We start from the raw sequence: 11,321 nt of genomic DNA, 5'->3' as shown, positions 1-11,321 counted from the left end.
CACAAAATATATGTCCGAAGAGGCAAGATGAGTAAGCCATTGTTTTGAGTTATGGTATTGTTCCAGCTGCTTCCAAACAAAATACAACAACGCCAAGAGACAAAAGCCAAGCATCTCCATGCTGAGTTGATGAGTTAACAAACTTAACTGGAAAGCGGAGGGCGGGGCCCGAGGGAATGACCTTGGAGAAGGAAGTTTGGATGGGAAGGGAAGGGAAGTTTGTGGGGGCGGCAGGGTAGGGCCAGAGCCTGCAATTCTGGGGACCTTGGGAAGCATGACAATGTGTGGCCCCAGAAGGTTGGGAGCAAGGGGCGCATGGAGGAGTGAGGCTCCCCCTGCCTCATTACTAGTTTTGCCACTGGTCTCCCAAAGATTTGTAAGCATATATATCTTAGCTGCAGTTCTCACTCTAAGATGCAAGGGCTTCCTTAACCACCATGCCTTCCCTTTCGGAGTGATGATGAATGTCCTGTCCAAGGGAGGCTAAAGACTCTGGTTTCTCTCCCCCAATTCGTCCCCTTTTATGTCCAGTTGTTTGGAAGGCAAAATTTCTCCAATGGCCCCTCTGCTTCCCCCCAACTAATTGCTCCTCTGGTCCCTTCTCCCAAGCTTGCTTTTTTTCCACCAGCAACATCCAGAGCCAATGAATTGTTATCTCTGAGACTGGAGCCAGACCACTGGGAATCCTGGGTACCACTGATGGACAGACGAGCTTATTAGAAAAATCGTTCCCAAAGACTCAGAAATGACACAAAAGGGTCGAGGGCAACAGAGAGCAGGTTGGCCACCACAGGCAGCTCAGGGCTCCAAGGCAGGCCGCAGCACCTGCATTTGGTAAGGGTTGCGGACTCCTCTTGCTGATTTCCTGCCTTTGAGTAAGAAAACTGGAATCAATAGTGTTCCAGTCCATTTTTTCCCTTTTACAGACTTCTCAAAAATACATTTGTGGGGAGTTCCCATTGCAGTGCAGAGGAAACGAATTCTAGTATCCATGAGGATGCCGGTTTGATCCCTGGCCTTGCTCAGTGGGTTGGGGATCTGGCATTGTCCTGAGCTGTGGTGTAGGTGGCAGATGTGGCTGGGATCTTGCGTTGCTGTGGCTCTGGAGTAGGCTGGCAACTGCAGCTCTGATTTGATCCCTAGCCTGGGAACTTCCATATGCCGCAGGTGCAACCCTAAAAAGAAAAAAAAATTTGCTGATGCTAGCCTTGCTTTTCTTTAAGGTTTCAAGGCCCTGAATCTCCTTTTACAGTTAAAAAAAAATCTTTGTCCATGTCAATCTAATCTTAGTCTTTTGGTGGAGCTGGATGTCTTGCAAAGGCAGTGGCAACGTTTAGAATGTGTGTCTGGTTGTAGACAGCAGTCTGATTGATTGATTTTAACCTAAAAGAAAGAGAACTTGGGGAGAGGGAGAAGCCAATTACCAAGCCCAAAATTGAACCATTGTATTTGTGCAGCACTTAGAACATTTCAAAATATGTTCACATTTGTTGTCTTATTTGATTCTTACAACCACCTCGTGGGCCAGGTTGGGCAAATCTCCATTCAAAAGCAGAAGACTGAGGCCCAGACTACGTGACTCGCCTAAAGTCACAAAGCAACATCAGGGACCCCGATGGCCTTAGAATATAGATCTCCATTGGGTCGGGTACCAGGATTTACACCTTAGAGACCACCATAGCCTTTGTTAAGCCGAGGGGATTGAATGCAGATATTCGGGGTGGCCAAGGAAGGAGGAAAAGGGGAAAACACATGAAATTGACTCAAAATAGGCTGAAATACAGCTTAGGTGGTATCAAATCATGTTCAAAAATGGTTCTGTTGGAGGCGTTCCTGTTGTGGCACAGTGGAAACAGATCCGACTAGGAACCATGAGGTTGCAGGTTCGATCCCTGGCCTTGCTCAGTGAGTTAAGGATCTGGCATTGCCGTGAGCTGTGGTGTATGTAGGTCGCAAACACGGCGCGGATCCTGCATTGCTGTGGCTGTGGCGTAGGCCGGCAGCTACAGCTCCGATTTGACCCCTAGCCTGGGAACCTCCATATGCTGCAGGTGCAGCCTTAAAAAAAGATGGTTCTACTGGAATGCTTCAGTTTTCTGCTTGGACATCTGAAGTAGGGCAGCCTCCTCCCTGTTTCAACTCCTTTTCACTGCCACACATCCTCTTCCCAGATTCTGCCTAAAGCCTAGCCTAAACAGCTGCTTTCTAAGCTTTGAACTTTGGGCACAAGATAAGGAATGTGAGGAAAACAGGGCTGCCCTTCATGGCCCCCCACAAATAGGACATGCGTGAGAGGAAGTTTTGGATCATTTCTAAGCCGGGATGATATCACTGACATGACATTTATAGAAGCTGACCCTAGCCACCCCCCAACTAGAAAGTGATGGTGAAAATATTATGCTTCCTCAATTTTCAGGTCTTCCAAACTGCTGGTACAATCTATTGAGAAGTTGTGAAAGTCACTTCAGCAGGCTAGGATCAGCATTTTAAAAAGTTCAAGCGAAATAGAAAATGCCAGAAACACACTGCAAGTAGTTAGCATGACTTTTATTTGGACATATCATCTTTATTATTAGTTTAAGTATATATGTATATATTATATGTACATATGTGCTTTTTTTTTTGCTTTTTAAGGCCTCGCCCGCGGCACATGGAAGGTCCCAGGCTAGGGGTCCAATCAGAGCTATAGCTGCCGGCCTACACCACAGCCACAGCAACGCCAGATCCAAGACACGTCTGCGACCTACACCACACCTCATGGCAATGCCGGATTCTTAACCCAATGAGTGAGGCCAGGGATCGAGACTGAAACCTCATGGTTCCTAGTCAGATTCATTTCCGCTGCGCCATATATGCATTTGTGTACTGAGTTGTGACATTTCATACTACTTACTATGGGTTACAGCGAAACTTTGAAAGCCACTGGTCTAGAGGGTGCATACTTCAATCTCAGATGTACTCTCTATCCTCAGTCTCCATCTGACACATTATTTCAATATTCTACAGTTCCCTACCTCTCAGTACTTCTCTAGGAAGCAAGACTGACATACATGGCCCACTGATAGTCACTCAACATTCGTTTGCATTGAAAGATGCATTTGACAAAGGGCAAATATTTATTAATACAGCAAAGTTTGGTAGCAAGTATTTTGATGAAATATTTCTATTGTGCAGAGACAGCTGTTAAATAAAAAAGCCAATGATGCCCTGCCACTTCCCCGTACACATGTGTGATTATGTTAAAGCACATCCACAATTATGCTTTCTACTCTCTATTAAATAAAATTATAATAAATATCAGCAAATGAAGTCCCTTCTACCAAATTTCCTGCATCACTAATTTCAGGCAAGTCAATCCAGCAACATTCCAGACTGTAATAACTCCTGCTAGCTTCTTGGCTTTTATTTATTTTTTTACAGCCACACCTGCAGCATATGGGTTTCTGGCCTAGGGGTTGAATCAGAACTGCATCTGGGGCCTACACCACAGCCATGGCAGCACCGCATCAGAGCCGCATCTCTGACCTACACTGCAGCTTGTGGCAGCGCCAGCCCCTTATCCCACTGAGTGAGGCCAGGGATCAAACCTGCATCCTCAGAGACAAGGTCGAGTGCTTAATTAACCTGCTGAGCCACAACAGCTTCTTGGTTTTTATTTGACTTCTTGCTCCTTTTCCAAACACTGCACTTACCCTTTATCCTTATTTAGAGTATCTTTTTAGTCATACCACATATTACTCGGTAATATCCAAAAACTAGGAAAGCGCTATGATTCCAATTCACCAAGGCACTTACATGCTTATGAGCTAATCGTGAAATGCAAATAACTTGGTGACAGTTTGAGTCATGAGTCATTAGCCTCTTAAGCTCACCCTCTTTTACTTCCACTAATGCCTATACATTTATACCTAAATAGCTTCCTAACCATTTTTATTTAGGCGAAATTCATTATTTCATCAATCTAAGATGCCATTGATTCTAAGACACATCAGTATTTTATGTACCCCTGAGAAAAGAAAGAAGGTTGATTAAAGTATGCTTAAAAAGTGTCAATTTATGATATGCCAATTTCAGGGACAGTCAACTGTGGAAAATGTGTGCCTCTTTGAAGAGGTGAAATATCTTGATTTCAAGGGGTGTTGCCTCTTCTCACTCCTCTTCAAGTGCCTATGGATATATTTTTAATGTAGAATTAGTTAATGGGACCATTTTTTTTTTCCTGGAAATGAGCTGTCTTTTGGTTCCATTTTGGCTAGTTTTTCAAGGTTAAAACTTCCAACATCTCACCAAGAAACTTCACTGCTACTTCAAACAGGTGATCTCAGGAATGTGAATATTTAGTAGGAAAAGAGAACAAGGGAGACCATAGAAAAGACCCAAGTCCAAGTTGTCAACCATTGTTTTCAACATTCTAAATTTTAAAAAAATTTTAAAGACCTATATTGTAAAAACAGACAACTATCTGTGCTGGAGCCTTAAAAATCAAAAGACCTTAAACCAAGCTTGAGAAAACTTGTTACAAGGCAACTTTTATTTTATTTTTTCAAGTTACAAAAATAGGTGCTTGTCAAAAATAGTCTAGTCCATATAAGAGTAGTTCCAGCCATTTAAAAGTTACACAGAATTTGGAAAAAGCAATTCATATACAAGTCTTAAGACATTCAATTCATGAAGAGTATACAACCACTTAATTCAGTTATTGCTTAGTTATATGCAGCTTTTACTTGAGACTGTTCTCCTTAAGGGAAAGGGTGGTATTTGGGTGATCTGATTGTTACTGCTAATGCTGTGGTCTTAAAAAGCCAATCCAAATTCAGAATAAGCTCACTTTGAATAAAATATAATGTGAAAATTTTAGTCAGTACTACAAGAAAGTGTGGTCCAAGTTTCAGTTTCCATCCTCTTCGCCTACTTCATTCTATTTTGTTAATATATCAGAAATGTAATGTATAGTTTGAGAAAAGAGTAAATTACTGATTTTCAAATTAAGTGGACGGAAACATTGCGTTGCAACATAGAAACAAAGCTGGCACATCTAATGTAAAAACATGAAAACAATACATTCCAAAATGGAAAAACGGTGAACGTTTAAACACCAAGGCTGGATTTCTTTCTCTTTAGATGCTGAGACATAAAATGGATCAGTTGGTTCTTTTGAAGTGTATGGGCTTATGAAGCTCTGCTGTGCTCTATTTGCTCTAAAAAGACAAAGCGTTGGCCACACAATAGGAGCATGTTTTATAAAAGATCTATTTGCTCAATGCCTTACAGAGGAACAAATCATAAGATAAAATAATTGTAACTTTAAGTAGTAAAAAGATTGTGCAGTTGACAGTGTAAACACAGGGAACAAATCACTCACTTTGGGGGTGGGTAATGCAGAAGGGACTTTTGGCCTGAAGTTAACTTGGAAGACTTAGAAGTTAAGGGTCCCAAAGAGAGCGATGGCTTTGTTTCCAACTTTCCTGTCAGACCCTGCTACTGGGTCAGGCTTATTGCTGACATCTTACCCCCCCATTAAGTTCGTGAAGAAACTGAGACATATACTGGTGATGAGTGTGAAGTGAACTGGAAAAACCTTTAAAAAGAATTCTTAGAACCAAAGTGCCATTCATGACCATTTGGCAATGATACATATTACCTTAAGGACTTAAATCCTAAAATTAGGCTACATTTTTAGGAGGTAGAAAAACAAGTAGCAAAAGTGTACCATTTGGCCATCCCTCCTTACTCGTGGCTAACTTGCCTCACTTAACGTTTCTCACTCCTCATCCTCCCATTAAAGCTATTAGTCCTACTACCATCCACTACCTAAAGTGACAGACCTGGAGCTGCCAAGAAAAAGCTTTTTTTTTTTTAACAAGGTTTGCTTTTAAGCCACTGAGGGTACCCAACACCCAGGTATCCATCAAGGACATTTTTCTATCTCTCTAGTAGATTCATTCACTTCCTAAGAAAACATGCCAACATGAAAAACCCACATTACTTAACATAAAGCCTACTGACCATGTCTACATGTGAGTCTAGTATGTCAGAGTAGTTCTGTAAACTTAAATTAGTCATGTCTTTGTTGAATTGATTTGAAAAAGCTATATATTAAAACTACCTTACCAGTGTTTACCGAAAACAGGTATGCGCTGTTCTATAAAATTAACCTAATAATAACAACAAAAAACTCCACTTCCTCCCAGAGTTAACGCTGTGCTGCTATCCCACAGAGTACTATAAAAGGGTTTCATTTTTGCGATACGCTGGGCTCACAGTGAGTATGCTAGCACGGAGATCGTGGGTTTAACGTTACTATCAGAATGTCATTAGTGAAAGGTATATAAGGCATGTAGAAAACTAGCATTAAAGCTCTTAAGGGCAATGATCCAAACTGGCAGCTGCTAGAAAAGGTGCTGCTAGGTAGAAAAAATAGTAACGAAATTTTGTTTCGGCACGAACTAATGTGTAGTGCTTCCACAATGAAACGCATTAATTCCCATACATTTCTGTTGCTGGAACTAATGGACCAAAAGAGAATGGACTTTTGCCCCCTCTAACTACTAGCCCAGTCTTGAAAACGGAAGCAGTCACTTGCAATCTTCCACACGGTGTTGTTAGGAGTCGACTGGGCAGTCAGCAGGAAGTTCTGGTTGAAGTAGTGTTGCTTGTTTCCATCAAACTTCACAGTTCCACTGGTCACAACAAGAACTGTCGTCTGGGCCTGAGTAGCCTGCTCTGGATCCACACAAAAAAGAGAAGAGGCTGAATTCTCTCTCTAAACAAGCAGGTTTTCAGGCTTAAACCAAAGTGCCTACACTTTAACACTTTTTTTACTTTCAGTATAATCTTGAGCATGCCCTTCCCAATGCTGGAAAACTAAATAATCATTTCCAAGATATTATTTTCAGTCCAGAAAGATTGGGGGGGGGGTCCTTTAAAGTTTCCAAATAAACAGCTTCTATCTGGTATAGGGCCCTTTGGTTCCTATATTTCTTAATATTTCATTGGGTTTCTAATATAGCTTTGTCATATTTTGCTTCTTCGACTATGGTTCTTCATAAAGGAAAATAAAGCATCTTAAAACTACTACTTAAAGTGCTTAGGACTCCACCTAGAGGTTAGTCTTATAAGCTGCATCAATTGACTTTAAATCATATTCTGTCTTGCCAAATCCTTTCACATAGTGGACTAAATTTCTGTGAAATTTTAATAGGTTATATTATATGGTAGTAAAATACATTCCTCAGAGATATGACATAATTTTTCTTTAGAGACATTTCAAGGCACTGAAAGCAAGTATTTATTTAGGGAAAATAGATGGTTGTTCCTCTCCATCAACAAAAATCATATTAAGGCCGAGTTTGTCGTATGACTTATAATAAGCCATTAATCACTCCATCCCACCAAAACCTACTAGGGGACCTCTGGAATAAGATACATCTAAAGGAAGACGGAAAGTTTGATTTGACAGCTGAATTCTTCATATTTAACTTGCTCGAAAAAGTATTTCTACCACTGAGAGCCGCTAGCTGATTTTGGTGTTAAAACTCAGTGTTCACTAAAAGAAAACCAAGGAGCTAACTTGAAAGACCATGATCTTACCATGAACTGGCTGGCAATCTAGCATGTTGACCTGGAACTCACTAGAAGGCAACATCTCAAAAAAATTAGTCAGGGCTTCCAGCCCTGTAACAACATTTCCATTCCATATTAAAGTGGCTTTGTCCAGATACAGCCTGGTTAGTGCCTAGAAAGAAAGAAAAAAATGGGAAAAAAGGAAAAGATTTTTGTTTCTGGGTAAGCATTTTATAGGGCTGGATCGAGAGGTTACAGGTGGTTTCTAAACATTTTTAGAGTTCTTCCTCCATCTCTACTCCCCTTGCCCCTCCCACCGGAAGACAATAATGTTGGCCTTAAATAGATATGATCCTATTCTCAATAAACTAGGCAGCTAGCTAAACACTTTTTTCACTTTTCACATTTCACTTTAGCCACAACGAGAAAACTATCAAACCAGAAAGTTTTTTTTTTTTTTTTAAGTTTTGCTTTTGGATTACAATGAATTAAATGATCACGTTTCAATCCCATGCAGCCCCAAATCAGTTTCAATCTCCCTTTTCTAATTCTGTGCATTAACAAAGGCCCTACCTTTATACTTCAATCCTAGTGTTTATATACACGAGTCATTTAATGCTTGAACCATTGAATGCTGTATGTGTTAGGAAGAATTAGGTTCCTTTTACCACTACTGAAATAGCATGTTTACTTCAAAAGAATCAAAAATACTTGCTAAAGCAGAGTCTTTCATAAGTTCTTTAACTTCAAACAAGGCAGAATTCAACAGTTAACTCTTTAGTCACGGGAGTCAGTCACAGGAATTTAGTGTATCACAGGACACATTATTTGCTGAGCTCTAAAAATTTAACTTAACGGCCCAACACTTATCTGGATTCTGGAAATGAACTATGTTGCTTTCTTTTTTCTTTTTCTTTTGCTACTTTGGCTTTGAAAGCACCAAGGCACAATAAATGTCCATTGTCCTACCTCTTGCCCCATCCCATGTCATCAAACATCAGTTATCACGAACTTCTTTTTAATCAAATAAGTTTTTAGAGATAGTAACTCCTGTACCTGCGGCATAGACAAAGTTATCTAAAACATAGTCCTAGGCCGATAAGAGGCATAGGCAAGACTCTCCAGACCACTGAAATAGTTACTTAGAAGATATGGCTCAGGGATAAGTCACAACGAAAAAAGTTGATGAAGTGAGAACTTGCTCTGTTGAAGACTAAAAGTATCCAAACCACATGGATTCTATTTGTGAGTGCCAGCAAGAGCTGTGAGCTTTAACAAAAAAAATACCTATTAATATATGAAATTGAAGGGACAAATTAGGGAACATTCCCTGTAATGGCAGACCCCTGTACTAGCACTAATACTATCTTAACCATATTGGTTAAATGATGGGGCTAAGAAAATGCAACATATTTAAGTGAATGTATGCTGGATCCCATGTTAAGTGCAATATTTAAATAATTCTCACTGTCACCCTAAAAATAGAATGAGGTTAAGAGAGGTTAGCAACTTGCCCAAGGTCACAGAGCTAGGCAAACACAAAGCTGGGATATGATTCCAGAGTCCACACTTCCATAATACCACACTAGTGTACTTTTAAAGAACACAGCTGTCACTTAGGCAAGTCAGAGGAATGGCTGGCTCAAAAAAAAATACAGAACTGTTACTCAATAAACAATAGTTTACAACACTTACCCGTCTTCTTTTATCCATTGTCTCATAGTAAATATTGACAAATTCCTCAGCAGCTCTGCATGCCTGATCTACATAAGTTTTAAAATCCTACAAGAAAAACTTCATTAAAATGTACATTACCACTCCTCCAACCCCCTCACAAACACGAAATCACCAAGAGAAGTTGATGATTTATTTCATTTTGTAACTCCATATATAGCCCACATTCTTCCATATAAATTTGGACATTTTAAAGGTTAGGGCTCAAGTTCCCATTTTTTTTTTTAAATGCACTATTTTAAAGGATGTATCTTTAGGGCATATTTGTCCTTCATTAGTGAATTTCACCTTTTTCTCGGCCTAAATATAAATCTATTATCTTTGCTTGGCAACTGGTACTTTAGGCTTCCAACATTTTACAAAGCATTCACTTTAATAAAACTGATGCTGTCTGAAACTTAAAAAATATGTGGGGGGTGCGAACTGCCACTGGATAAGTTAGGAAGTGTTGAGTCGTCTTTTCAAGCGGTAAGTTTTTCAAAAGTTGCTGAATGGGGAAAAAAACTGAACAAGTTCAAGGAACTGCTTGAACTACTAGATACCTAGAAAACTTCCTCACAATACATAAAAATTCACCGGCGTTTGTAAAGAACTTTAAAACCGAAGAAAAGAAATGTGGTGGTATTCTCCCCCAGGAAGATTAAGTACTTTCTTCCCCAGGCATTTACCAGCCCAGCCTATTATTTGAATTAAGAACCAGTTCCGTTTCTGTCTCAGGTAATTGAAAGTTATTTAGAAAATCAAATAGCAAAGAATAGATTACAAGCCGTAAGCAACAGACCCCAACGTTCCCGCCTCCACCTAGCTCCCATCTCGGGGTCCTTTCCTGGATCGGAAAGCGACTGCACAGCCCTGGGCACGGAGGGTCGGGGGTCGAGGATGGTGGGGGACCGCAGAGAGCGGGCCCCGCCCCCGGCGCCTGGCGCGCCATGACCAGATTCGCCGCTTTACCACGTGACCAGTAGACAGCCCGCCCCAGAGCCCCGCCCCTCAGCCACCCGCGCTCAGGCACCCTGCCGCGGCCGCCGCACTCACCACGGACATAGCCATCGGGGAGCCCGAAGCACCCTGTTCCAGCAGTGGCGGCGTCACTACGTCTTCTCGTGTCCGGCTCCCACGGCTGCGTGAGGGTCAAATACTTAGAAAGAAAGCGAAACCCGCCAAACGCACAGAATTCTCTGCCCGCCCATTCTCCCCCGGAAGTAGCTCGGTCCGTTGTTAAAAGCACCCCGATGTACCAACCTTAAGTCCAAATCTCTTCAGTTCCGACTGTACCCTCCTGTCTGCCTTATGTGCGCACTTGTTTGATATTTATTAACTTAGTTTCGAAAAAAAAATCACTTTGTTTTTGTTAAGGTACAATCTCAACAAAAGTATCCATTTCGCCAACCTGCCTAGAGACAGCATAAAAGATCTACTTAAAGCGTCCAATGGTGGGGGCTTCTTTGCTTCAGGAGGCGGGGCCAGTGCTAGCTAAAAGCCAATGTGGATTGTGAGGACTCTGGCCAGATCTGTAACCAATAGGAAAAGTGGGTGGAGCTTGGGGAAACGCGGGCAAACCTACTGCGCATGACTGGTAGACAACGGCTCAGCATTCTGGAATGTTCTGGAAGAATCGATCCACACTGAATTAAAAGCCAATGTCTCCTTACTATTCCTAAAATTATTGACTATTTGATTTGGCACTATTTCACTGGAAAAGGCTCAGTCCCTTCACTCTGGGCTGCATTTTCAAGTGTCTTGCAGACCTCAAATGAAGGTTGGTTTCTAGTAAACCAGCCATTAAACACCTTCCACAACCTACTCTCTAAAAATAGCTAAAATTTTACCGACTGGTTATCAGGGAGGAAGGTACTTTTCTAAGCATTTTAACCCACATTCACTTAATCACTTACAATAACGATCTGAGGTAATTACTTCTGTTACATAGTTAAGACATGGAGTGATTACATAACCCCCTTACAGTCACAAACTAGTTGAGATTCAAGCTTAAGCAATTTAATTACCCCTGCAACACGCCCCAG

At 41.2% G+C, this 11,321-nt stretch overlaps 1 protein-coding gene across 2 annotated transcripts; it reads right to left on the bottom strand.

The window, feature by feature from the left end:
- Positions 1-4,503: 4,503 nt before the first annotated feature.
- Positions 4,504-10,729, bottom strand: NXT2 (nuclear transport factor 2 like export factor 2). 2 transcript variants are annotated; one of them, XM_047765394.1, is made up of 5 exons: positions 10,540-10,729; positions 10,333-10,417; positions 9,259-9,345; positions 7,591-7,735; positions 4,504-6,723 (listed from the first exon to the last, which is right to left on the bottom strand). In XM_047765394.1, the coding sequence occupies exons 2-5, from the start codon at positions 10,345-10,347 to the stop codon at positions 6,542-6,544; spliced, it is 429 nt and encodes a 142-aa protein (XP_047621350.1). In that variant the 5' UTR covers positions 10,348-10,417; positions 10,540-10,729; the 3' UTR covers positions 4,504-6,541. The 2 variants fall into 2 exon arrangements, with proteins under 2 accessions (XP_047621350.1, XP_047621349.1); XM_047765393.1 differs by lacking the exons at positions 10,333-10,417; positions 10,540-10,729 and adding an exon at positions 10,079-10,243.
- Positions 10,730-11,321: the final 592 nt, after the last annotated feature.

This window comes from Phacochoerus africanus, chromosome X (assembly GCF_016906955.1).
Source record: "Phacochoerus africanus isolate WHEZ1 chromosome X, ROS_Pafr_v1, whole genome shotgun sequence".
NCBI classification, from domain to species: domain Eukaryota; kingdom Metazoa; phylum Chordata; class Mammalia; order Artiodactyla; family Suidae; genus Phacochoerus; species Phacochoerus africanus.
This window is presented reverse-complemented; position numbering and strand designations above follow the sequence as displayed.